The sequence below is a fragment of the Leucoraja erinacea genome, chromosome 8 (assembly GCF_028641065.1).
Source record: "Leucoraja erinacea ecotype New England chromosome 8, Leri_hhj_1, whole genome shotgun sequence".
Lineage (NCBI taxonomy): Eukaryota > Metazoa > Chordata > Chondrichthyes > Rajiformes > Rajidae > Leucoraja > Leucoraja erinaceus.
In genome coordinates this window covers 38581943-38609693 of record NC_073384.1, presented here as the reverse complement: position 1 = coordinate 38609693, position 27751 = coordinate 38581943, and the positions used below count along the sequence as shown (strand labels likewise).

The window sequence follows — 27751 nt, the reverse complement described above, 5'->3', positions numbered from 1 at the left end:
TCTCTGATCACCTTCAGCACCATTACCAAATCAGATGGGACACCTCCCCTAGACGAGTCACTCAATCCAATTGATCTTGCAAAGTCAGTCATAAGGACTTGTCTAAACTGAAATACAGGGATGAGGCTGGCAATTTATAATGAGATTATGACCTTTTCAGCACTGATTGCTTTCAAGCGAGTGTTGGAAACATATTTTGAGTGCTAAGTGAGGAATGGACATAAAAGCTGGCATTGCCCATCTTTATTAATTCCCGGGATGGCAGGACTGTCGTCTGCTGAGAGAATGGAGCGGCTGGGCTTTGTATACTCTGGAGTTTAGAAGGATGAGAGGGAGTCTTATTGAAACGTATAAGATTATTAAGCGCTTGGACATGCTAGAGGAATGTTCCCGATGTTGGGAAAGTCCAGAACCAGGGGCCACTGTTTAAGAATAAGGGGTAAACCATTTAGAACGGAGATGAGGAAATGCATTTTCACTCAGAGAGTTGTAAGTCTGTGGAATTCTCTGCCTTGGAGGGCGGTGGAGGCCGGTTCTCTGGATACTTTCAAGAGAGAGCTAGATAGGGCTCTTAATGATAGAGGAGTCAGGGGATATGGGGAGGTGGCAGGAACGGGGTACTGACTGGGGATGATCAGTCATGATCACATTGAATGGGGTGGAAGATTGCAACCTTCACTTGGTCCACCCTGTTTCGACGAATGCAATCAACCCGGTGTGCACAATCAAATAGATCAAAACAAATTGTCCTACAACTTTAGGCTGTGCACGCCTATAGGGGGGTGCCGTCGAGTATGGCTGCCCTGCCAGCAGCTGTTAGTCTTTTGACCCTTAAAAAAAAAAATTTTAGTTAGTTAAAAGTGTTTGTGTTGGATGTCTTTTAGTCTTTTTATGTGGGGGGTGGGGAAAGGGGGAAGCTATTTTTCTCAGCCCCTACCTGGTTGGTGATGCGGCTTTTCTCCGAGCCGTGTTTTCGCCCCTTCCTCGCGGCCTATGGGCAGACTGGAGCGACGTTTCCTGCCAGGACTGGCCCGGACTTCAGCTTCGGCGGCGGCTCAGCGCTGAGGCACCATCGTGGAGCGAGCGATGCCTTACCTGAGTCGCCGTGCAGTAAGCTCCGGAGTGCTGGGATCTGTGATCTGCGGTTTGCGGAGCTTCCAGCCGCGGGCGGCACTGAACTTTAAACACCTCGTAGCCTGGGATCTCACAACGAGATCTCCAGGGTCGGAGCTCCGACCATCGTGGCCCGTGGACTCCGGGAGCTGCAGTCTCCGGGGAGGAAGCGGCTGCGCCAGACACTCCAAGCCGCTGAGTGTTCACCCGACGCCAGAACTCCATCATCCGGCGAGAGGGCCTGAAGCATCGGGCTGCCGTATAGGCAACTGCAGAGGCCTCAATAGGCCCGACTATGGGTGAAGAGGGGACGGGACTGGACTTTTGCTGCCTTCAATGTTTTTATGTTTACTGTTAAATTCTTTGATGTTGTGTCTTATCTTTATTTGTGTGCTGCAATGGAAAGTCAAATTTCACTACACCAATTGGTGTATGTGATAATAAATGTCCTTTGTATCCATAAGCAAGATCACATTGAATGGCGGTGCTGGCTCGAAGGGCCAAATGGCCTACTCCTGCACCTATTGTATATTGAATAAATAAAAGGCAATTTTTAAAACTGCTTTAAAAAATATGATTCTTTTAACCATTGTTTTCAAAGAAGCCCATCTTTTTTCCCTCCTGTTTTATCCCTAGAAGAGTGCGCAAGCTACAATTCCTTAAAAAATACGGATTAAATTAACAGAAGATTTTTTAATGATTGGAGAAAACCAGGCTTTTAAAATTTGAATAATGTTATTATTTAGATTAATGCACCATTTTGGGATGAGTGCAGATTTTATATTTTTTAAAGTAGCAGTGCTTTTACCATTTTCATGTAAATTCCTTTGTCTTAAAATGTAAAATCATTTTTGCTATTGAAACAATTGTTGCAAGGCATTTTTAGAGCACAGGGTGGAGGAAGAATTCAGCCAGTGATATGCTGGGCAAAGATCTGTTCCAAGCATAAAATATATTTTGTTTCACAGGCGGTATTTCCCATGGTCCTCGAGGACCAACAAGCTACTATTATATGTTACCCATGAAAGTTCGTGTAATGGGTCTGAAAGTAGCTCTCACCATGAAGTTTGCTCAGGTAAGTACATTTACCCTGATTTACAAATTTAACATCTGCTTTTTCACTTGTGTGGCTGCATGCCTGGTATGCTTTTCTTAGTTGTGACTAGGAATTATATTCTTCATTGCTCCTCTTCTTGTATCCGGTCCACTAACTTCTTAAGCATATTGTACAGATTCCTCAAGAAAGCATGATCCAAATTTACTTGATATGTGATTGAATTTTTTAGTAAAGAGCAAAGTGCAGTTTGAAAGAAATATCTTTGGTACAAGTAGTATTTTAATCAAACTTTTTTAATATATGTAATCAGATTCTGCATATTACCGTGTTATATACAAAATAGAACTGTTTTATGCTGTGATTTGAGCTGCGAATCATCTATATTATAATTGCATACAGAATTTTTTTTATTTAATAACCACATGGCATCTGCTTGGTGTAATGTCCTTCAGTTGTGATGGGTTGAAGGGTGGCACAATGGCTAAGTTGCTGCCTTGCAGCACCAGACCTGGTTTAAATCCTGACTACAGGTGTTGTCAATAGAGTGGTACGTTCTCTCTGGTCATGTGGGTTTTCTCTGGGTGCTCTGGTTTCCTCCCATTTCAAAGATGTGTTAATTAATTGGCTTCTGTAACTTGCCCCTAGTGTATGGAGTGCAAAACTAGGATAGCATAGATCTAGTGGCTGCAAGATCATTGGTCGGCGCAGACTCGGTGGGCCAAGGGCCTGTTTACATGCTGTAGCTCTAATCTAATAATCTGCGTAATCTGTTATATTGACTGATTTATATTGGTGGCTCATGTTGAATAAATGGTGTGCAAGGTAGTTATAAATATTTACGTTTTTTGCCAGTGTAACTATTGGATATGCAACATATTGTAAGGATGTTCCATCACTGCCTTTTGACTTTTAAAACATCATGTAGTGTTGCAATTCCCATTAATGTGATGGCTTGCTTCTCAGGATTACCTTCATATTATTGATTCCTTGGAGATGCCCAGTCCAGACCCTGAATATCTTCGTGACCTGGCATTACATAGGCACTGGGGAGACTCTGTTCTTATTGTTGATGTGTGAGTACTTTTTTTTTGTTGTTCTTGCTACAAAGTGTGAATCATTTACAACCTGTAGTTATTGGATACAACTGGCTTGAGAATTAGTAAAAGCCATTTAATCCCATCAGAATTTAAAATTAACTCTTGTCTCTATACATATTAACCAAAAAATCTTTCAAAACAAGAGGAAACAATTAAATGGCCTCCACATCATGAAATGGAATAACACTTTTTTATTCCTTTTAGTAATGAAGACATGCCAGAAAATATATTGGCAGCAACAAAAAATTCCAAAACAATAACAGTGATTCCTGTTTTAGGTAAGTATTTATTTTATTTAATTTATTCATATTGATTGGTCAGAGTAGTCAATGTTCAGTGAAGAGGGAAGAAAAGCAAATAGCAACTACCACCTTCTTTCAAGTCTCTCCACATCAAAACACTCTTAAAGGAGAACAGTAGATTGCAATTTGCCATATGTTTTCTCACAATTGATATAGATTTTAGATGTGCGAAGGCTTTATCTCGCTTTAATAGATTCGTCATTCATAGATTAGCCTTTATTTCTATTCCAGGACAATGTGTTATATGGGAAAATAAGATGCAGAACCTGTGTATATAAATTCCTGTCTGTAAAAGGTCAGAATTCCCTATTTATTCAAAAATAATACCATTTATTCAGTAATGCAAGTTGGGCCAGGGGTGTGTTTCCATGCCAACCAAGATGTCCCGTCTATAATTTGTCCCATTGCCTGCATTTGGCCCACATCCCTCAACCTTTTGTCTGAAGCTTAAATTATAGTAGTGTGGACTTGTACTTTATGCTAACTTGATATAACTACAAGTTAAATTATTTTTTGCTGCATAAGTTTTCTGAAATGTTGCTGTTTTCTCTTTCAGGGCTGAATGTGCATAGCATGCTGAAACATGAGACCCTGGTTCTTACGTTGGATGCAGTCAATCTTCTAGAGAAAAAACTCTTGTGGCATGATACCAGATTCTCCCCCCTTTATCCATTCAAACTACCTTATAGAGACTTTCCTTAAAAATAAATGTAAAGGTGTTAAAAAGACCTTTTATTTTCTTATTTCATTAAAATCACAGGCATATAGTTTGTACTGCTACAATGCGCAGAAAAACTTCTGTGGAACAGTTCCATGTGCTAACTCGTGTCTTATTTGCCATCGTAAAGCAGATCTTTTCTTCTCCGTTGGTACAACATAATTATTTGGAACGTAAATATGTTGAGGTTTCTGAACGGAAAAATTATTGTTGTTATTGTTATTGTTGAAGTTATTGCTGATAAAGTACTTATCTAGAAACTTATTTAATACCCAGATTGTCAATTCAAAATGGAAATCATTTTTCAGTAAGCGATTTCAATTAATTAACTCATTGCTCTTGGCAAAGTTTGCAATTAGAAATACTGTAGATACTAAAACAATATGGATTAGAACTCATTACTTTTTTGGAAAGTGCTTAAATTTTGTAAATCTAATTAAAGCGACAAACACTGTTCTGCAGTGCTTGTGCTGCAGAAAAGATTGCAGGAAAACAAAGATTACTTACCAGAGGTAGTTGACTTTTATAAAGCATTTGTTCCTGATAAAACAGTGATGATTGAGAGGTTAGTCCAAGAATTTAAAATGTTTTAGAAATTGTAGCTTTCCTTATGAAATAGTTGCATACATACCCTTATCCCCCATCGTAATTCTTTCCTATCTTTTTCTCCAGGTGTTTTGAAAGTTTCCCAGTTTCGTTTGTATTCAAAATATCTGAAAATAAAAATAAAATCTATGCCCGGAATACTATAAACATTAACATTTGCGCTGATAAATTTGTCCAAATTTATTTAAGGGCCTGTCCCACTGTACAAGGTAATTCAAGAGTTCTCCGAGTTCTCCCCTGATTCGAGCTCGTGGATGTCTCGTAGCGGCTCGTTCGAGTAAAAAGTAACAATTTTTTTAATCACGTATTTTTTTACTCGTGGACATTTTTCAGTGTTGAAAAAACGTCACGAGTTTACTGGATTTCCAGAGTACCTGCCGTTACTCGTACGAGCCGCTACGTGACATCCATAAGCTCCTACGTACATGACACGAGCTCGAATCGGGGGAGAACGCGGGAGAATTCTTAAATTACCTCATACAGTGTGACAGGCCTTAACTTAACTGCAGCATGAGATGCAGAAAAAAAAATGAATTAAAGCTTGAATTTGTATTGGTAAAAATGAACAGGATTAAATAATTTAAACATCTCCAGTAAATGCTAGTTCTTTTGTTGCATACATTGATTCAAGATGAGGTACAAAAACTAACTTTAAATTTAAAGTATAAATACTGTGGAGTGGAAAAAAGATTGGCTGCACAGTTAACAAATGGAAAGAAAACTGATCTATTTTCCTTCTCCCTCATCAAACTGCTAGTCTCCTCCATGCCCAAGAAAATGAAAATGCCAGATGCCGCTTGCACCAATAGATAATCAAACCCACCGACAAGAGAGGTGCCGTGGTAGTCTGGCACACAGACCCCTACCGGGCTGAGGACAGGTGACAACTCTCAGACACCTTCTCCTTATCCTTGGACCGTAATCCCACAAACGAGCATCAGACCTTAATATCACACCATTTCTGATTTAATTACTTCTGGCTGTCTGCTCTCCAACCTTATCGTTCCCCAGCCCCGCACGGCCCGATTTTTTTTATTCTCCCCAAAATCCACAAACAGAACTGCCCTGGCAAACCCATTGCTTCTGCTTGTTCATGCCCCAAAGAATTAATTTGTAAATACCTCGACTACGTCCAATCCGTCCCTACCTATGTCCAAGACACAGCACACGCCCTTCGTCTCTTCAATGACTTCCTTTTTCCAGGCCCCACTCCCTCATCTTTAATATGGATGTCCAGTTACTCTACAGAAAGGTCTTAAAGCCCTCAGTTTCTTCCTCAACCAGTACCAGCTGATTCTAACACTGCTCCGCCTAGCAGAGCTGGCCCTCACCCGTAACAACATTTCCTTCGACTACTCCCACTTCCTCCAAATTCAAGGCGTAGCTATGGGCACTCGCATGGGCCCCAGCTATGCCTACCTCTTTGTTGGGTACCTCAAACAATCACTGTTCCAGGTGTACACTGGCACCATCCCTGAACTCTACCTTCATTGCATTGACGACTGCTTTGGTGCTACCTCCTGCACCCATGCAGAACTCACTGACTTCATCAACTTCACAACTAATTTATATCCTGCACTCAAATTCATTTGGACCATCTACGATATCTCCCTACCGTTTTAGGATCTCACCGTCTCCAACACAGGAGACAGACTTTTTCCCGAACATCTACTACAAACCTACTGACTCCCATAGCTATCTCGACTACTCTTTTTCCCACCCTGCTTCCTGTAGACTATCCCCTACTCCCAATTCCTCCATCTACGCGCATCTGCGCCCAAGATTAGGTTTTTCATACCAGGTCATCGGAGATGTCCTCATTCTTCAGGGAACAGGGGTTCCACTTCTTCCATTATAAATTAGGTTCTCACCAGGGTCTCCTCGATATCCAGCAGCTCCGCTCCCCCTCCCCCCATTCGTAACAAGGACAGAGTCCCCCTTGTCCTCACCTTCCACCCCATCGCACAGCATATAATACTCCAACAATACTCAAATCGCCAACGGGATCCCACTACTGGCCACATCTTCCCATCTCCACCCCTCTCTGCTTTCTGCAGAGACCGTTCCCTCTGCAACTCCCTGGTCAACTTCCCATCCCACCGAAAACGGCCCCTCCCCGGGTACTTCTCCAGCAACTGCGGGAGATGCAATACCTGTCCCTTTACCTCCCCCCTCGATTCCGTCCAAGGACTCCAACAGTCTTTTCAGGTGAGGCAGATGTTCACTTGCAACTCCTCCAACCTCATCTACTGTATCCACTGTTCCAGGTGTCAACTCCTGTATAACTCAGTCCACCAAAACGTTCCTGATCTCCCGGTTGCTCAGCATTTTAATTCCCAATCTGACCTTGCTGTCCTGGGCCTCCTCCATTGTCAGTGAGGCCTAGCGCAAATTGGAGGAACAGCACCTCATATTTCCTTGGGTAGCTGACACCCCAGCGGTATGAACATGGACTTCTCTAACTTCAAGTAGCCCTTGCTTTCCGTTTCCTCCCACTTCCCAGTTCTCCCACCGGTCTTGCCGTCTCCAACTATTTTATCTCCACCGTCCACTCCCCTGACATAGTTTGAAGATGGGACTCGACCTGAAACGTCACCCATTTCTTCTCTCAAAAGATGCTGCCTGTCCCTCTGAGTTACTCCAGCATTCTGTGTCTACCTTTGATTTAAACCAGCATCTCCAGTTCTTTCCTACAGCACCAATTATCAATCTGAATCAATAAATGCAACTCAAGTTGTGTTTTCAACTGCAGAATTTCGGGTCGGGGCCAAAGTTGTTTGAACGAAAGGGTGATGCAGAATGCTGCTGCTCAATTTGATCTTGGCTGCCATTCGGGGCCAAAGTTGGGACTCCGGTCCTAAAAAGTAAGTAGGCAAACATACTACACTCATTTGGTCACAGGAAAAACAGAAGAGATTCAGTACAAACTTCCATGTACAGACAACGGAATCAGAAAGTTCCTGATTGTTAATTTTGGATAGTAGTTTTAGAGAGGTTCTACTCTTCCGTCCACCAAGTCCATGCCGACCAGCAATCTGCCTACACTAATTCTATCCTACACAGGGTCTTGGTGAGACCACACCTGGAGTATTGCGTACAGTTTTGGTCTCCTAATCTGAGGAAGGACATTCTTGCCATAGAGGGAGTACAGAGAAGGTTCACCAGACTGATTCCTGGGATGTCAGGATGTTCAGATGAAGAAAGAATGGATAGACTGGGTTTGTACTCGCTAGAATTTAGAAGGTTGAGACGGGATCTTATAGAAACATACAAAATTCTTAAGGGGTTGGACAGGCTAGATGCAGGAAGATCGTTCCCGATGTTGGGGAAGTCCAGAACAAGGGGTCACAGTTTAAGGATAAAGGGGAAATCTTTTATGACCGAGATGAGGAAAACTTTTTTCACACAGAGTGGTGAATCTCTGGAATTTTCTGCCGCAGAAGGTAGTTGAGGCCAGTTCATTGGCTATATTTAAGAGGGAGTTAGATATGGCCCTTGTGGCTAAAGGGATCAGGGGGGTATGGAGAGAAGGCAGGAACAGGATACCGAGTTGGATGATCAGCCATGATCATATTGAATGGCGGTGCAGGCTCGAAGGGCCGAATGGCCTACTCCTGCACCTATTTTCTATGTTTCTACGTCAGGATTGAACCCTAGTCTCTGGCATTGTAAGGCAGCAACTCTACTGCTGCGCCACTGTATAACCCTCAATTGAGCACTGAATATACCTAAATTGATTCATGAAATTGTAAATGAACAAGTTGCAGAGTGAAGTTCATGGGAGGATCAGATCAGTTCCAAGGTAGCATGGTTGAAAGCAAATTTACGATTTGTATATGAAATTGAAATAATTATGAATTCAGCACTCACTTTGCCACAGGATCAGTTTTCTTTAAGTTTCTTGTATGAGGATGATCCATTACCGGTCTAATAACTGCCACACATAGATTTGAAAAAGTTAATAACAATGAGCAAATTTGGTTCGAAAGTGTAAACTTCCATCACATTAAAATATCTTAAAGCATAGTTAATTTAAAGCTTAGTTTTATAAACGACCAGGATGAATGCCCAGTTAAGCTGTCTTTGAGGAATCAAGAGAAATTTCCAAAAAATCCATGGTGTTACAGGATTTTATGCCCAATTTGTCATGCATTTGTCTCAGTACAATTTCTTAGGGAAAATAGCACCACTGGCATTACTGAAGAGTACCTGCTACGAGTTGAAGTGCAAAAGCTTTTTATACAAACCACCGTTATAGTTTCTATACTATTTCCATGGGTCAATAAACACACTACACAATCAATAGCCAGTTCCAGAGTGCAAACAAAAGCACCATCATTCTGTAAGCAAAACTAAAAACAAACATATGAAACTGGTTTAATTTTTGGTCTTTGATTTCTAATAATACTTAATTAGAATACATCTTTTGGATATTATTATATTTGTACAAAAATGTGGTGTTAAATTAGAAGCTAATACATGTTAAAAAAAATTAATCACTTACATGACTTTGGAGCATTTGAGGGACAACTGTACCCTTCACCTCCCAAAAGATTTTCGTTCCACTGCAGTTGAGAGGGAAATATTTCTAAATTATCATATTGTCTTATTCATATGTTCTCGACAAACCAGGGAATAATCACCTGGTTTCATCAGTACAAGATCCCTTTACCATGCATATTAGTGCTGAATGCACACAAGATTAATTGAGATTAGTCAATGCACTCCATAAGGTCTCTCTCATCTCAAAATGTGATTAACCAAAAATCAATTGTGTTTAGTTCTGTAATCTAAAAAATAAAGATTAATTCCACATTTTAAAATTACAATAAGAATTTGATCTTGCATGCCAACGAAATGAAGGTTCAATATCGTTGTCCCAAATGGCAACAATAAGACAGTGTTAGGAATATTTACCAGATTTTTGGCAAAGAAAGTTTGGGTGGAATTTGGTCGCCTTCCAAGTAGACCGAAGAATTCTTCACTTTCTGTGTCAGATTCTGCTTTATTGCGAAGGACATCAAATTTGCTGATCTTCTGTCCCAATTCACTGCCTGCATCTTTTAAAGTTGCCAATCAAAAGAGTTACATTTACAAAATAATACAAAAGGCCTCCAGCATTTCTTGTACAAGTACAATTGGCTTTAAGCAATAAGGAAGAACTCATTTCTCCAAGTGCATGAATAAGCAGTAGATAGACTAACAATCTTCCTAAATTTTGCCTACTCCATCTGAAGTGAGAAGGTTAAGAAATTCTTTACAATTTTAACTAGCTGTAGAACTTTCATGAAGGATCATCATTATAGTGCTATCAGTCTGTACAACTTGGTGACTCAATTATACGTGTTAAGATAGAGCTTGCTTACTTACTACTTAGAATAGAAACATAGAAAAATACGTGCAGAAGTAGGCCATTCGGCCCTTCGAGCCAGCGCCGCCATTCAATATGATCATGGCTGATCGTCTAAAATCAGTACCCCGTTCCTGCTTTTTCCCCCATATCCCTCGATTCCATTAGCCCCAAGAGCTAAATCTAACCCTATCTTGAAAACATCCAGTGAATTGTCCTCTGCAGCTCACACAACTCTCTGGGTGAAGAAGTTTTTCCTCATCTCAGTCCTAAATGGCCTACTGTGACCCCTGGTTCTGGACTCCCCTAACATCGGGAACATTTTTCCGGCATCTAGCCTGTCCAATCCTTTAAGAATTTTATATTTCGATAAGATTCCCTCCCATCGTTCTAAATTCCAGTGAATACAAGCCCAGTCGATCCATTCTTTCATCATATGTCAGTCCCGCCAATCCGGGAATTAACCTGGTGAACCTATGCTACACTCCCTCAATAGCAATAATTTCCTTCCTCAAATTAGGAGACCAAAATTGCAAACAATACTCCAGGTGCGGTCTCACCAGGGCCTTGTGCAATTGCAGTAGGACCTCCTTGTTCCTAAACTCAAATCCTCTTGCAATGAAGGCCAACATGCCATTAGTGTTCTTCACTGCCTGCTGTACCCGTTTGCTTACTTTCAGTGACTGATGTATAAGCACATGCAGGTCTTGTTGCACGTCCTTTTCCTAAACTGACACCATTCAGATAATAATTTGCCTTCTTGTACTTGCCACCAAAGTGGATCTCACATTTATCCACATTATACTGCATCTGCCCACTCACCCAACCTATCCAGGTCACCCTGCAAACTCATAGCATCCTCATTGCAGCTAACACTGCCACCCAGCTTTGTGTCATCTGCAAACTTAGAGATGTCACATTTAATTCCCTCATCTAAATCATTAATATATATTGTAAATAACTGGGGCCCCAGCACCGAGCCTTGCGGCATCCCACTAGTCACTGCCTGCCATTCTGAAAAGGACCAATTAATTCCTACTCTTTGTTTCCTGTCTGCCAACCAGTTCTCAATCCATGTCAATCCCCAACCTCCACTATCATGTGCTCTAATGTTGCACACTAATCTCTTGTGTGGGACCTTGGCTCTCCCAATGAATGGACCATATTCTACTTGTTACATCCTCAAAGAATTCCAGGAGATTAGTCAAGCATGATTTCCCCTTCATAAATCCATGCCGAACTTTGACCGACTATGTCACTACTTTTCAAATGCGCTGCTATAACATCTTTAACAATCGACTCAAGCATCTTCCCCACTACCGAAGGCTAACTGGTCTATAATTTCCCATTTTCTCTCTTCCTCCTTTCTTAAAAAGTGGGGTTACATTGGCTACTCTCCAGTCCACAGGAACCGATCCAGAGACAAGAGAACATTGGAATATGATCATCAATGCAGCCACGATTTCTAGGGCCAACTACTTGAATACTCTGGGATGCAGACCATCAGGCCCTGGGGATTTATCTGCCTTTAGTCCCAACAGTTTACCGAACACCATTTCCAGACTAATGTAGATTTCCTTCAGTTCCTCCTTCCCACTAGATCCTTGGTTCCCTAGTATTTCTGGAAGATTGTGTCTTCCTTAGTGAAGACAGAACCAAACAAAGTACTCATTTAACTGTTCTGCCATTTCCTTGTTGTCCATTATAAATTCACCCGTCTCTGATTGCCATTTGTCTTCACTAATCTTTTCCTTTTTACGTATTTAAAGAAGCTTTTGGAGTGTTTTTATATTTCCCGCAAGCTTTCTTTCATGCTCTTTACCCCCCCCCTCTTAATTAACCCCTTTGTCCTCCTCTATTGAGTTCCAAATTTCTCCCAGTCCCAGTTTGTAAATGAAGTTGAATAAATTCAAAATAGATTTGTGAAAAATATTTAAATGAAAGAGTGAAAAACCAGTTGTAAGTCACTTAAGGGCAATGGTGGCATCAGACAGAGCTGATTCATTCCAATATTGTGTTGCATAAAAACACTACCAGTTATAACACTGCCATGCAGTAGAATTGATCTACAACTTGGTGCTTTACACATTTGCGGGTTTTTCTTGCCTCATATCATATTTGATAGGAAACTAAATAGTTTATTTATTGTCACATGGACCGAGGTACAGTGAAGAATTTTTGATGCATGCTAACCAGTCAGCGGACAGTGTACAGATACATGATAAAGGGGATAACGTGAGGAACATTTAGTGCAGGATAAAGCCAGTAAAGTCAGATCAAAGATAGTCTGAGGGTCTCCAATGAGGTAGATAGTAATTCAGGACTGCTCTATAACTGTGGTAGGATAATTCAGTCACCTGATAACAGCTAGGAAGAAACTGTCCCTGAATCTGAATGTGTGCTTTTTCACCTGTTGCCCGAAGATAGAGGGGAGAAGAGGGAGTGGTCAGGTTGGGACTCATCCTTGGTTGTGCTGCTGGCCTTGCTGAGGCAGCATGAGCTATACATGGGGATAATGGTTGGGAGGTTAGTTTGTGTGATGGCTTGTGCTGCATCCAAAATTCTATGCAATTTCTTGCCATCTTGGATGGAGCTGTTCCCAAGCCATGTTGTGATGCTTCCCGATAAAATGCTTTCTAAGGCACATCTGTAGAAGTTGGTAAGAGTTGTTGGGTTCATGCCAAACTGCCTAGGCCTGCTAAGGAAGTAGAGGCATTGGTGTGCTTTCGTGGCCGCTGTTTCAATATGGGTGGTCCCCTAGGTTGTTGGTGAAGTAGTTCTGTAGCTTGTAGAATAGTTAAACTCAGATTGTTTTAACATGTAATGCCTATTGTATCTTTCACTTCAGAATGAAGCACATTTCAGCATTAGTCACTAAGTTTTTGGAGAATGAAGCAGATATACTTTGATCTAAACATTGTGCCTATACGTGTGTGACCTGGCAGTCCCTAATGCCAATAAACAAAATGGACACCATTGCACTCCATAGCACTTGAAGTCCCTTCCCTCATCTGGAATACAAAACTGGAAACAAATCTGGCCACGTGGTTTTATATTTAGTATCCATATGTCATGACCTTAGACGGGGCACAAAGGTTCCAAACTTGTCATTGCAATGCATTGACCTTCCCATCTTACACTTTTAACCACTAAAAACATAAATAGTTTTCATAAATATAACCCAGAAGCTCTGAACATTGCATTTTACATGCATTTGAACCAAAGAAATCAAGTATGTGTAATTAAGCTATCAAGCCACCTCCCCCCCCCCCCCAATAAATTATCATCATATGTTCCCAAAATACAGTTGAAAAAAGATTCATGTTTACTGGGAATGCAATGATGGCTGAATAAATCTGTGTTCGAGGACAAACTTTTCAATTCCATTCAGTGCAAGTAGGGATCTCTGGTTAACGTATAGTTGGTTTAAGCCTGTGAATCTATCTTGTTTTGACTCAATGATGGTCTAGGAAGCCTCTTCCTTCGACATCTCCAAAGGCTGGGGAGTATAATCAATTACTACAAATTGTTTATTCGAAAGCAGGTTCATTTTTTTTTTTTTTTAATTATCACTGCCATTGTATTGATTTATACACGATTTCTTAATTAACAACCAGTCTATCTTTCTATTTCACAGTAAGCAACACATTTCAGCAGATGGACAGGCTTACTAGCTCTTTCACAAGGAAAATAACAGAGTAAGAGGCTTAGAGGAGGATTTGAAGGATTCAATTACTGTAGAACCAATACTTGAACAGAGAAGCAAATCTTATTTTAGGCAATCTTCCTAATGGAATAATCTGTACTGCAATAACTCATAATAACGTGGGTGCCCCAAAGACTGAGAAGGCAGCCAGACCGTGGTATTTACCAGAATCAGTTTCAGTGAAGGTTGATTCATCACAAACATGCAACTGTCCATTCTTCTTCCTGCAATATAGAGCAATGCATTAAAAAAAAAAACATCACAAAAGTAATCAAATTTGCATCCAATACATGCACGACACAAACTAGAAATTGAATGCAAAATATGAGAAAGTAATCAGCTTCCAAATTCTAATACCATTTTCATAGGAACAGAATACTTCATCTTAATCTCTTATTTTGCAATTTAAAAAAAAAATGGTAATAATAGGGCAGAGTCTAAAAAATGTGATAATGGAGAAAACAGATCTCTCAACCATTTAAAATCATACAACATTGGGTATTTGTAACTTTTGTTCCTGTGTATAAACATGAAATATGTTTTGAAATATTTCCACGTAACAGCAAAAAAAAAATGTAGGTTCCTCCTGTATTTTAAGAGTTCTCTGTAGCTGTACCTGGAATCACAAATAAAACCACAGAGCTACAAAAGTCTAGAATTGTGTTGGAGACACCAGAAACTGCAAATGCTGGAATCCAGAGCAAGAGACAAAATGCTGTAGAAAAGCAGTGGGTCAGGCATCATCCTGTCCAACTGAGTTCCTGCAGCAGTTTTTTTTCCCTCTAGAATTGTGTTGATGCTTAATTATCTTCAAGAGCGGTAAGGAAAAATCAAACAGTCCCAACAGGAGAAAATCGCTGATAATCAAACAGGATTAATGTTAGTCTAAATTTACTAAATTAAACAGGATTAATGTTGGTCTAAATTTACAAAAGCAAAAAATTGACATTTACAAAAAGCATTATAAATTCAAAAATTCAAATAAATATTTACCAAGGATATAATATGCAACATGTTTTTAATTTGTTTACAGGAAACAAAGAAAAATGTAGGGACTTAAGAATCCTCAATTTCATTACAGGTTATTCAGAACAGCATGCTTAAAAATATTTTGGGACATTGAAATTCAGGATTAAAGGATTATTTCAACACTTCAATTTAGTTAGAAAATGTGGTTAACATATTTAGTCTTCATACAAAATCATTGTCAGCTTACATACCTTAACACTTTTCTCTTAATAATCGGTTTCCTAGTGTTTTCAGGGAACGTTTCAGGGCTGCTCGTCCCACTGTTCTCAGATTGCATCTGACTGATATCACTCTCTTGATCAGGGCTATTCTGAAGAATTAACTTTGACGGTGCTGATGTGCTTCTGAACAGGTTTGGTGCCACTGTATATCTGCTGTATGTGTCACACTGATGAAATCCTGTAGGAACACCTTGGAAAATCTCTCTCGTATATGAAATCTATAAACATTAAAGAATATACCAATTAAAATGATAGTTTATGCACAACCATTTCATAGGCAAGTCATTGAACTCGGGTTCCGTGGATTAGTTTAGATCTCAGGGGATAATCTCAACAAGCTGACTAATTTTGACTGTGTTAAGATACAAGTAACAGTGAGGTTACCGAGTCTGGAGATTTTGAGTTATAAAGAGAGGCTCGATAAGCTTGGACCTTTTTCCTAGATGCATAGGTGGCCAAGGGGTATAGTAGGCCCTCCTCGGTCATGACTGACCATGGTGGTGCAAGCCTAGGCAATGTCAAATGGAGGACAGGCTGTTGCTCATGCAGCACGTCCCCCCTCTCCACGTCGCTGATCGATCCAAAGGAACAGCAGGGCCGTTACAGTTTGGCACCAGCGCCGTCGCAGAAGCTGCCAGAACGAGGTTGTAAACAACGACGAACTGCCTGAGAGGCTCCAAGTACGGATTTTCTTGAGGTTTACTCCTGGAGCCTTTTCCATGACTAACTATGGCCACAAGGCAGTGGAGGTTTTAAATCGGAGTTCTCCCTCTCCTAGATGGACTGCCTCAGGCTGACGAATCCCATCTGCCAGAGACTCGTGGGGGCGGGAGCGTCTACCTTCCCGTGCAGGTCTACAGCACCTGCCCACTGCCCAGAAGCCAAGCCAACCTTATAAATTTTTATAAAATCATGAGAGACAAAGAGAAAGTGAGTAGCGAGACCCCCAGGCTGCTCCCACCCACCCACCATGGTAGGGAAGGCTAAACTAGAGGGCATCGGTGAGAGGTAAAAGACTTAAGAGACCATGCTGACGTCAGCCTATTTTATCGTGTACTTCTAGGTACTCCTTAACCTCACCCTTTATAGTGGACTCTAAAATCTTACCAACCACTGAAGTCAGACGAATAGTTCCCACTATTCTGCTTTGCTCCATTCTTGTACAACGGGGTAATAATGGCAATTTTCCAATCGTCCAGAACCACTCCTGACTCTAGTGATTCCTAAAATATTATTATTAATGCCGTCACAATCTCTGAAGCCACCTCTTTCAGAACCCTAGGGTGCTGTCTATCCAATCCAGATGACTTATCCACTTTCAGCTTACCCAAGCACCTTCTCCTTAGTAATAGTCACTCTACTAACTTCCACCCCGACTCTCTTGAATTTCAGGCACATTGCTGGTGTCTTCCACTGTGAAGACTGATGGAAAAAGGTTATTCAACTCTTTTGCCATTTCTTTATTCCCCATTATCACTTCTCCTGCATCATTTTCTAGCGATCCAACGTCCACTCTTGCCTCTTTATACAACTGAAGAAACTCTTGCTCTCCTCTTCTATATTATTAGCTAGCTTACCTTCGTATTTCATCTTTTCTCCCCATATTGACTTTTTAGTTACCTTCTGTTCTTTAAACGCCTCCCAATCCTCTGGCTTCCCACTAATCTTTGCAATGCTATATGCCTTCTCTTTTAGTTTTATACTGTACTTGATATCTCTTGTCAGCCATGGTCACCTCATTCTCCCCCTAGAATCTTTCTTCCTCTTTGGAATGAAAAGACCCTGCATCTTCCAAATTCTTCCCAGATATTCTTCCCATTGCTGGTCCATGTATAGGAAAGGTTTGGAGGAATATAGGCCAGACCCAAGCAAGGGGGACTAGCTTAGTTAAGCAACTTGGATGGCAAGGCCAAGTTGGGCCAAAGGGCATGTTTCTGTGCTGTATATCGCCATGACTAAGTAGTAGATCATCTGGGTCTAAAGCCCTCTATTTAACAAGATCATGGGTGACCTGACTGTAACCTCAACTGTACCACCCTGCTCTAAACAATCATTTATCAAAGAAACAATATTATTCAAAAATACTCAACATTTCTGCTTCTATTGCACTTTCATGAAGTTCCAATGACTTGTGACACTTTAGAGAAACTTGTTTTACCTAATTTCCCTTAAATGGTCTCCTTTTCAAAAACGGCCAAATTATATCGAAATTCAGTTTTTATATTTTCAGTTATTCAATTTTCTATATTTTTTCAACAGTTTCAATACAGGTGCACAACCTTTTATCCGACGATCCAAATAACGAAAACCTCCGAATAGCGATATTTTTTCGGTCCTTGAAGAAAGGTCCTTGAAAACATTCACCGAGGGCGGCCCGCAGAGGTGACAGCGGAACCTCCGGTCGGTCCTCGAAGAAAGGGGAACTAAATCCCCATTCATAAAAGAGAAGATGAGGGTATATTGCGCGGGAGGGTTAATAATTGACAATATGCTGCTACCTGCCAGCTGAGTTAGAAAGTTCCCACGGTAGACTCACGATACACAGTGTATCGTGAGTCTTGCGTGGGAACTTTTTAACAGCGTGCAGGCAGCAGTAGATTGTCGCTCCCTTCAGTTTCACCCCACCTACACCCCTCTGCTTCCCGGCCATGTGTGTGACCCCTTCCCTCCCCTCTCCAGCTCCCCGCTCATTGCTCCGGCGCGGGGGCTTTGTACTGTCTTCACGTCGCGATGCTAGCAGCACAGTGCCAGTCACCGGAGACGTCAGGACCAACGGAACACCGACCCCCAGGCCCACTGCAAGCACGGAGATCCCAGATCAGCAACTCCAGCCCAGCCCCGTTCCAACTCCAGAGGAACACGCTCCCCGTATGGGCAGAAGCTGATGGTGTGCAAGAATAACGTCTTGTTCTTGGGGTGGCGCAGCTCGGGCTGTGAGCGAATTGCCACTTGTCGCCATAGCGGCCCATCGGGGAGCGGATTCCTCTGGAGTTGGAGGGGGAGGGGGGTATTGTGCTGTTTGATCGCCCCCTACTATTCCAGGGACAGGGAGACAGGACGTTCACCGAGGGCGGCCCGCAGAGGTGACAGCGGAACCTCCGGTCGGTCCTGGAAGAAAGGGGAACTAAATCCCCATCCATAAAAGAGAAGGTGAGAGTATATTGCGCGGGAGGGTTAATAATTGACAATATGCTGCTGCCTGCCCGCTAAGTTAAAAAGTTCCCACGGTAGACACGATACACAGTGTGGGCAGCAGCAGATTGCCGCTCCCTTCCGTTTCACACCACCTACACCCCTCTGCTCCCCGGCCATGTGTGTGACCCCTTCCCTCCCCTCTCCATTGCACCGGCGCGGGGGCTTTGCACTGTCTTCAAGTCGGCGATGGCTGCCAGCAGGTCAGTGCAGTCACCGGAGACGTCAGGACCAATTGGACGTCGACCCCCAGGCCCACCACAAGCACGGAGAACCCAGAGACCCACAGCCAACAGCAGCCCAGCCCAGCCCCGCTCCAACTACAGAGGAACCTGGGTTGCGGATGACGGGGCGCAGCTCGGGGCGTCGTAGGGGCCCATCGGGGAGCGGGTTCCTGTTGGTCCTGACGTCTCCGGCCACCTGCCATCCTCCGGGAACTGTACCGCCCTTGCAGGAGAGTGGGGTTGTTTGCAGTTGCAGAGGGAGGGGGCAAGGGCGGTACAGTTCCCAGTCTCAGCTCCAGTCCAGGGGGGTGGCCGGAGACGTCAGGACCAACGGGACAGCGACCCCCAGGCCCACTGCAAGCACAGAGAACCCAGAGACGCACAGCCAGCAGCAACTCCAGCCCAGCCCCGCTCCAACTCCAGAGGAACACATAGGGGCAGAAGCTGATGGTGTGCAAGGTGTTCTTGGGGTGGCGCAGCTCGGGCTGTGGGCAAACTGCCACTTGTTGCCGTAGCGGCCCATCGGGGAGCGGATTCCTCTGGAGTTGGAGGGGGAGGGGGGTATTGTGCTGTTTGATCGCCCCCTGCTATCCCAGGGACAGGGAGACACGGCGGCTTTTTAGACTGGTGGGCAATCACTTCCAAAGTTCTGCCCACACAGTCAGTACACCTCTCCTACACTGCATTTCATACAAACATTTATTCTGCAAGAAAAAACGACATTGAAGACTCAAACTCGCGACCGAGTAACTGCCGGGATCAAGGCGCAAACTCGCGACCTTGCGGATATGAGCCGAGCACTCTACCACTGAGCCAGCCATTAAAGTCTATGCTAAAAAATTTCCATTCCCAAGACCGACAAATTCTGAATTACGAAAAGTGTCTGGTCCCAAGGCTTTCGGATAAAAGGTTGTGCACCTGTATTCAGTTTTTTTGACCGTGACAAAATCTTTAGCTATAGCCTCTCTCCAGTTCTCCATCATTTAAAAAACAATATTCTACTCACCCGATTCTCTTTTTCAGAGTTGAACTCTCGTCGATCATTAGGTTGGGTTGCTAAAATGGGCTGTTGTGTGGAACTATTTTTCATCTGTATATCTTGATAGGAAAATACCATATCACATTTTCAAAAAAAAGCAGCATCCTTCACAAACATTTACCACTTAGTGAATTTAAATACAGCAAATCCTGATACGTTCTAATCTTCAAACAATAGAGGGAAACTTCAGAAGAGTACAAATTTTGTAGCAATGGAAAAACGAATTATTTGTTGGAAGGAATATAACATTTTACAGGTAAAATTAATCGATACTTTGCTTCAAACTTGCTTTTTCTGGCCCAATAATAATTGTAATTAACATGCTTTTATTGGTTTAATTGTATTCTGTGTAGCTACAACAGATCAATAATTCCATTTACTTTTTTTGTGAAATGTATGTGAATTACTATAGTATTGATGAAATTAAGCTATTCACATGAAGTGAATTTGGCTGAGACAAGAAATAATGGTCACAAATGAATATCCCAAAGAATAATTTTTAAAAAGTTGGTGAACTACTGACATTTCTTTACCAACAACAATGTATTTTTGTATGTATGGTACATAAGATAATTATTCAGCAATGTGGCACATGGTGCAATTCCATTCATTTTATGGAAAGGAATGTCTGCCAGGGACTGGGGTTTGCAATAATAAATTAAGATTTTTTAATTTTTTTTAATTGAGCATGTTCATAAGTGATATCAGCAGAATTCAGCCCATCAAATCTACTTGATTGATTCACCATTCATATCTCCCCAAAGCCACAAATGTTGATGGCTCAAAGAAGTCCTCCCAACTTTTGATTCTCCCACAGAGTTGAGATTTAAAATGCAGATTGAGACCGTTTCACTGCTTATATTTGACTTGCTTTATCCCACTTTGATTGACAAGTTGTTTTATCAAAAAATATTGCAAAAATAATTTAACGGCTTTACAGTACCACATGATTCTGAACTGGCTTTACTGGAGCCTTGACTCTTTGAACTCTCATGCTTGATCAGTTCTTCCAGATCTGGAAAAACAAAACAGCATTAATGCATTTAACCATGGTCATTATTCGACTGAACTATTCATTAGATATTACTATGTTGTCTTAATAGCCATTAGTTTATCTTAAAGCAATAATAAATCAATAGTAATAAAGCAAGATGTTCGAGAATTTGCTGAAGGAGAAAGACTTAGGAATGTTGATATTGAACTTGGATGTTCTTCATTAAGTAAGATATCCTGATAGCTGTTACGTTCCATTACTTTCTTAGAAGATGCACTACATCGTGCTCAATCTTAGGAACAGGCAATCGTATGTTCTTCTACCTCAACTTCTTCAGCCTGGTTTAAACAGGGTTGGTCAGTTCAAAATGGTCCACTTGGTCAAGATTATATAATTTGCAATATACCATTAATTATCTCCTTCAGGAAAGAATTAAAAGTAAAAACCCATCCAGTAGCAGTGAATCTCTAAGGGTGTAAAACAGTTTGCTCATGGAATACATTGTTATTTAATACAAATACATATCAGTGTAATGCAACTTCTTACCTTTTCTGAACTCACAAAGTTGATGTTGTGGGACATTGTGGTAGCCCAACAAACTCAACTGCTCTTGAATATCTTGATCAGTGAAATTAAGTCCTGCCATTACTGAAGAAAAAAAAATGTTTGTTTAGACTGTTGCCAAATTTTACTGATGTATTTTCAGAGAATATAGACCAAGGGCAATTATTGTGAAAACATTTTAAATAAATTTAAAACAGAAAACAGTGGTTACATCTCCAGTAAGAAACAGCTGACATATCAGGACACTGATAAAATAATGTATAAATACTGATTACATTTTGAGTAGCCACAGAAGCTGCAGCAAATCTTTTAAATCCTCATTTCAAATTAAATGCTTTTAAATGCCTTGATTGCCCCAAAAACGCAACTCTATTCATTTTATGGAAATAATATTGTACATTGTTATGATCTTTAGAATCCTTTATACATCCCAAAACGTATTAATGTCTGAAATATTCTTACTATAAATGGCACCTCCCTTTTCACCCCCAATGACAATACTGGGATTGTCAGTGAAAGAGCAGAGCTGCACGTTCGAAATGTGCGAGATTAGGGGTGGGTAAGGGGGCAGTTAGAGAGGAAAAGATCGAGAGAGGGTAGAAGGCAGGCAATGGGAGTACAAGAGGAGGACAGTTAGATGCGGGAGAAAGGGGGCTCCTTGTCGGAGAAATATGCCCCGAAGCGACAGAAAAAGCTTGACATCATGCCTAGCTTGAAACTCGTTGAAGTGTGGCACAGGTGTATGAAGGCAAGACCTCTGCTGAAGACTGATTGTTCAATATTGGAGATGGGGAGGGAAGGTTGTGGTGAAAACAACGAAGAAGGATCTCGACCCAAATCGTCAATCCTTTTCCTCCACACATTGCGAAACAAGGAACTACAGATGCTGGAATCTTGAGCAAAACACAAAGTGCTGGAGTACCTCAGCGGGCCAGATAGCGTCTCTGGAGGGAATGAATAGGCGACCTTTCAGGTTGGGACCCTTCTGCAGACGCTGGTATTTTGTGCTTCTCTCCACGGATGCTGCCTGACCAGCTGAGAACCTCCAGCAAAAAGGAAAGATAAGGACTTCTGCAGCACTTTCCTTTTCATTTTTAATAAATTATCGCCATTACAACCTCACTGTCACTGCCATGACAACCGACACCTAGTCATAACCACCTCCTAAAATATAAAGACACAAAGTGCTCGAGTAGCTCACGCCTGCAGAGAACATTTGCAGTGCTATCCAAATTCTTCAGACCCACTGAACTTCTCCAGCACTTTGTGTCCTTTTATGTATTAAGGTTCTGCAACGCCCTATCTCACTGCACCTCCTCTGTGTTCTGTCTATTTGCATATCTTTCATTAATTTATTCTATGTAGCTTTTCATATCTCTCAGTTCCCTCTCCACTGACTCTCAGTCTGAAGAAGGGTTTCCACCCGAATCATCACCTATTCCTTCTCTCCAGTTATGCTGCCCGAGTTGCTCCAGCACTTTGTGTCTATCTTCGGCATAAACCAGAATCCGTCGTTAGAGTCATAGAGTGATACAGTGTGGAAACAGGCCCACACCAGCCAACAATGTCCTAGGTACACTAGTCCCACTTGCCTGCGCTTGGTCCATATCCCTCCAAACCTGTCCAATCCAAGTACCTGTCCAACTGTTTCTTAAACAATGGGATAGTCCCAGCCTCAACGACCTCCTCTGGCAGCTTGTTCCATACACCCACCACCCTTTGTGTGAAAAAGTTACATCTCAGATTCCTATTAATCTTTCCCCTTCACCTTGAACCTACGTCCTCTGGTCCTCGATTCCCCTACTCTGGGCAAGACTCTGTGTATCTACCTGAACTATTCCTCTCATGATTTTGTATACCGCTATAAGATCTCCCCTCAACATCCTGCGCTCCATGGAATAGAGATCCATACTAATCTTGCCCTGCATGTTCTCATCCAAATCATTGATCTGGATGACAAATAGTAACGGGCCCCGTTCCGAACCCTGAAGCACACCACTAGGCACAGGCATCCAGTCTGAGACACAATCTTCCGCCGTTACCATGCGCTTCCTTCCATGGATCCAATTTGCTATGCATTCAGCTATCTCTCTCTCTCTCTCCTTGGATCCCATGAGATCTAACCTTCCAGAGCAGCCTACCATGCAGAACCTTGTCAAACGCCTTAATGAAGTCCATGTACACATCTACAGCTCTGCCTTCGGTACTTCTTCAACAGTAACCTTGACTGCTCTCAAGACACTTCCAGTGATTGCTCCAATTTCCTCCATACTATTGTCTTTCTCCTCAATAAACACAGAGGAGAAATATTCATTTAGGAGCCATCTCTTCTGGCTCCACACAGAGGTGATCGCTTTGATTCCTGAGGTCCCACTCTCTCTCTAATTAACCTTTTCCACATGTATTTATAAAATATTTTGGGATTGTCCTTAATGCTATCCACCAGAGCTATCTCCTGGCCCCTCTTTGCCCATCTGATTTCCTTTTTTAGTTTACTCCTGAGTTCCCGAAACTCCTCCAGGGATGCACTTGATCCCTACTGCCTATACCTGTCCCATGCATCCTTCTTGTTTTTGACCAACGTCTCAATCTCCCTCGTCAGCCAAGCTTCCTTACGTGTGCCTGCTTTGTCCTTCACTATAACGGAGACGTACACATCCCAAGCTTGCTCCAGTCAACTTGAGCGAGACCTTCTCTCATACCCTCAAAGTTGGCTTTACCCCAGTTGAGCATTTTAACACGTGGTCCCTCTCCGTCCCTATCCATAACTATCTTAAACCTAGTCACTGGTCCCAAAAAGCACCTCCACACACACTTCATTAACTTGCCCTTCCCGATTTCCCAATACTCTCACGTGCGGGGGCCTCCACATACTGCTTAAGAAAACTCTCCTGAACACTTTTGAGGAATTGCACCCCATCTGAACCCTCCACACTATGATTTTCCCAGTCTATATTGGAAAAGTTTAAATCCCCTACTACAACAACCTTATTTGATCAGCAGCTGTCTGCAATCTCCCATCACATTCGTTCTAATTCCCGCTGTCTGTAGTACACCCGCAACAAGGTGATCATCCCGTTTTTGTTCCTCAGCTTCACCCATATAGCCTCACTAGACCAATCATCCACAATGTCACCTCTGACCACAGCAGTGACATCCTCCTTAACCAACAACACAACCCCCCCACCTCCTCTTTTTCCCTCACCCCTGTCTCACCTGAAGTTCCTGTACCCTTCCTATACAACCAGTATCTGTAGTCCTCAGTGAAATTCTTACTTGCAGCAGCACAACTGAAACATAGTACTTGTATCGGCGACCTTTCCGGTCGGGGCGTTTCTACAGACTTAAATATTTGTGTTTCTCTCCATAGATGCTGCATGACCAGCTGAGCTCCTCCAGCACGTTTATTTTCCTTTTAATTATCGCCATTGCATCCTCTCCCCAGCCGCCGTGACTACCGATACTCAGCTACAAACACCTGCACTCCACCATAACCACCTTCTAATACCAAACACACGGTGCTAAGATCTCACCCGAGCCCCAGCCCGGTGCAACACACGGTGCCGTGCCGTGCCGTCCTTCTTTTCCCCGACCGACAGCTGTCGACCTCCTCCTTCTCTCCGCGCGCGGGCCGAGCTATAATCTTTGGGCCGAGCCGCTTTGGCCACCACCCGCCGCGCGCTCTCTCCCTCTCTCTCCGCGCGCGGGCCCACCCGCGGGAAGGAACCGACGGTTCAAACACCGACCGTTAAAATGAGCCGAACCCGCGCTACTGCGCCTGCGCCAGCTGTGGGCGGAAACAGCGAGTGATGTCGCGTCGCCGTCTCTAGGCAAGTCTCATAGAGTCATACAGAGTGAAACTTGCCCACACCCTCCAATACGCCCCATCTGCTTGCATTTGGCCCTATACTGCTAAACCTTTCCTATCAATGTACCTGTCCGAATGTCACGGGATTTACAAGAGTCGTTGCTTCAAAAAGGCAGCCGCATCATCAGACACCCAGACCATCACACTCATTTCACCCCTGCCATCGGGAAGAATGTACAGTAACCTGAAAACTAACGTCAAGGTTCATGAACAGCTTCATCCCTACAGCCATCAGGCTATTAAACACGACAACCTCCAAATAAGCTCTGAACTACATAGACTTGGGGGCATTGGTTTTGTCTTTTTGCATTATTATTGTTAGTTTGTTGTTTTATATGTATGGATGTATATGTGTGCATATGTAGGATATAAAAACATAGAAAATAGGCGCGGGAGTAGGCCATTCGGCCCTTCGAGCCTGCACCGCCATTCAATATGATCATGGCTGATCATCCAAGTCAGTATCCTGTACCTGCCTTCCCTCCATATCCCCTGATCCCTTTAGCCACAAGGTCCACATCTAACTCCCTCTTAAATATAGCCAATGAACTGGCCTCAACTACCTTCTGTGGCAGAGAATTCCAGAGATTCACCACTCTCTAGGTGAAAAATGTTTTCATCATCTCGGTCCTAAAAGATATCCCCCTTATCCTTAAACATATACTGAACTTTTTTTCTCGTTTATTATATTGTTTACTATGTTTGCATATTCTGTTATGCTGCTGCAGGTAAGAATTTAATTGTTCTATATGGGACATATGACAATAAAACACTCTTGACTCTTGACCTCAACTACCTCCTCTGGCAGCTCGTTCCATATACCAACCACCCTTTGTGTGAAATAGTTGCCCTTCGGGTTCCTATTAAATTGTTCCCCTCTCTATGTCCTCTGGTTCTTGATTCCCCTACTCTGGGTAAAATACACTATCCAATTACCTTATCTATTCCATGGTTAATGGTTATTAATGTACTGTTTTTATTTGTTTAATATATATTACCCATGATGAGTGCATTCCCGTAGTTTAGAAGTCTCAATAAGGGTTCCAACCCAAAAAGTCATCTATTCCCTTTCTCCAGAGATGCTACCTGACCCACTGAGTTGCTCCAGCACTTTGTGTCTATCAACTTGTTTTGTTTAGTTTAATTTATTGTAACATTTACCGAGGTACAGTGAAAAGCTTTTTTGTTGTGAGCTATCCAGTCAGCAGAAGGACTACACATGATTACAATCAAGTTGTCCACAGTGTACAGATACAGGATAAATGAAATATAATTTAGTGCAAGATAAAGTCCAGTAAATACAGCTCATTCAATACACCTACCACCCTTTGTGTAAAAAAAGTTACCCCTCAGGTTCCTATTGATCACACTAGTTCTATGTTATATCACCTTTGCTTCCACTCCCTACACACGAGGGGCAATTTACAGAGGCCAACTAATCTACAAACATCATAAGGTCGTAAGTGATAGTAGAATTAGGCCATTCAGCCCATCAAGTCTACTCCACCATTCAATCATGGCTGATCTATCACTCCCTCCTAACCCCATTCTCCTGCCTTCTCCCCCATAATCTCTGACACCTGTTCTAATCAATAATCTATCTATCTCTGCCTCAAAAATATCCATTGACTTGGCCACCACACCCTTCTGTGGCAAAGAATTCTACAGATTCACCACCCTCTAACAAATATATTTCTCCTCATCTCCTTCCTAAAAGAACATCCTTTAATTCTGAGGCTATGACCTCTAGTCCTATATATATAAGATCACGAGCGGAATAGATAGGGTAAATGCACAGTCTTTTACCCAGAGTACAGGAATCTAGAACCAGACGACATATGTTGATGGCTAGAGGGAGAGGGGAAAGATTTAATAGGAACCTGAGGTGAGAAAGAGAAAGCAGGTAACTTCTGACCTGTTAGCCTTTTATTGACACCGATAAAATGCTGAAATCTGTAAAAAGAAGCATAAAATTACAGAATGCCTTGAAGAAAATACAGGACTGAGCAAAGTCCATCTAGATTCATGTAAAGGAATATCACATTTGACTAATCCACTGGTATTCTATTTTAGATGTGACTAGCAAAGTAAGGGTGAGCTACTGGGTGTGTTGTGTACAAATCTTGAGATTTAGAAAGGCTCTGCATTTTACAGAAGGGCATTGTGAATCTGTGGGCAGCTTGTAAGAGGACATTTGTCTTCAAGATTCATCCTTTCCGAAGCTTTAGTGAACAAGTTCAGTTCCAAATTTGCAAAAACAATGTCATTCGCACACTGCAGTACTGGATCACTGGATTTCCGCGCGGTTTCATAATTCAGGTTAATGCAACAACAAAATAACATAAACTGTTGGAGTTACTACAGCATTTTGTGTCCTTTTGTGTAAACCAGCATATGTGGTTGCTTGTTTCTACTTAATGCAATAGCATTTCAACTTGGTCGCCTCATTCTCCACAGCTGAGTGACATACCTATAGAGAGCGCGCGTCCACCTCTCAAGAACACACTGTGCACCGCGCCTTCCATTCCCAGGAAGTGGTGCCCCAATACTGTCCGCACTGTTGCACACCCTCCACTCTCGCTTCAGTTCATTTACAGCTGCTCTCCCGACCGGCCTCACCAGACTGCTCGCATGGCGACCCTTGATCCACTGGACGGCCAATTGCCTGAAG

General features: G+C 42.4%; 3 protein-coding genes across 6 annotated transcripts in view; 2 read left to right on the top strand and 1 right to left on the bottom strand.

Moving 5' to 3' along the window:
- The window catches only part of mrpl4 (mitochondrial ribosomal protein L4), a 14250-nt gene extending 9953 nt beyond the window's left edge, over positions 1-4297 (top strand). Inside the window, exons 6-9 of the mRNA XM_055639535.1 lie at positions 2082-2188; positions 3134-3243; positions 3472-3545; positions 4126-4297. Of these exons, the coding sequence (XP_055495510.1) occupies positions 2082-2188; positions 3134-3243; positions 3472-3545; positions 4126-4271 (437 nt within the window). The 3' untranslated portion in view covers positions 4272-4297. The remainder of the gene's footprint in view (positions 1-2081; positions 2189-3133; positions 3244-3471; positions 3546-4125) is intronic.
- hyls1 (HYLS1 centriolar and ciliogenesis associated) lies at positions 4284-27620 on the bottom strand. Of its 4 annotated transcripts, XM_055639534.1 has the most exons (13): positions 24746-24848; positions 22135-22247; positions 21195-21296; positions 20598-20669; positions 19622-19713; positions 15170-15417; positions 14115-14173; positions 9811-9953; positions 9398-9458; positions 8764-8827; positions 4919-5000; positions 4795-4827; positions 4284-4478 (listed from the first exon to the last, which is right to left on the bottom strand). In XM_055639534.1, the coding sequence occupies exons 3-13, from the start codon at positions 21292-21294 to the stop codon at positions 4347-4349; spliced, it is 1086 nt and encodes a 361-aa protein (XP_055495509.1). In that variant the 5' UTR covers positions 21295-21296; positions 22135-22247; positions 24746-24848; the 3' UTR covers positions 4284-4346. The 4 variants fall into 4 exon arrangements, with proteins under 4 accessions (XP_055495509.1, XP_055495506.1, XP_055495508.1 ...); XM_055639531.1 differs by lacking the exons at positions 22135-22247; positions 24746-24848 and adding an exon at positions 27551-27620; XM_055639533.1 differs by lacking the exons at positions 22135-22247; positions 24746-24848 and adding an exon at positions 24959-24994.
- The window catches only part of edaradd (EDAR-associated death domain), a 32603-nt gene continuing 32469 nt past the window's right edge, over positions 27618-27751 (top strand). The window contains 1 exon segment of the mRNA XM_055639536.1: positions 27618-27751. Coding sequence (XP_055495511.1) covers positions 27712-27751 — 40 coding nt within the window. The 5' untranslated portion in view covers positions 27618-27711.

Excerpts from the sequence above, each read along its gene's own strand:
- hyls1 (XM_055639531.1), bottom strand. The coding sequence starts at position 27,605 with ATGGAAGGCGCGGTGCACAGTGTGTTCTTGAGAGGTGGACGCGCGCTC. Across the intron at positions 5,001-8,763 it reads AAAACTGATCCTGTGGCAAA|ATATTTTGAATACAAACGAA; the intron begins GTGAGTGCTGAA and ends TTTTATTTTCAG. Across the intron at positions 4,479-4,794 it reads ATAAAAGTCAACTACCTCTG|AAACCTCAACATATTTACGT; the intron begins GTAAGTAATCTT and ends TTTTCCGTTCAG.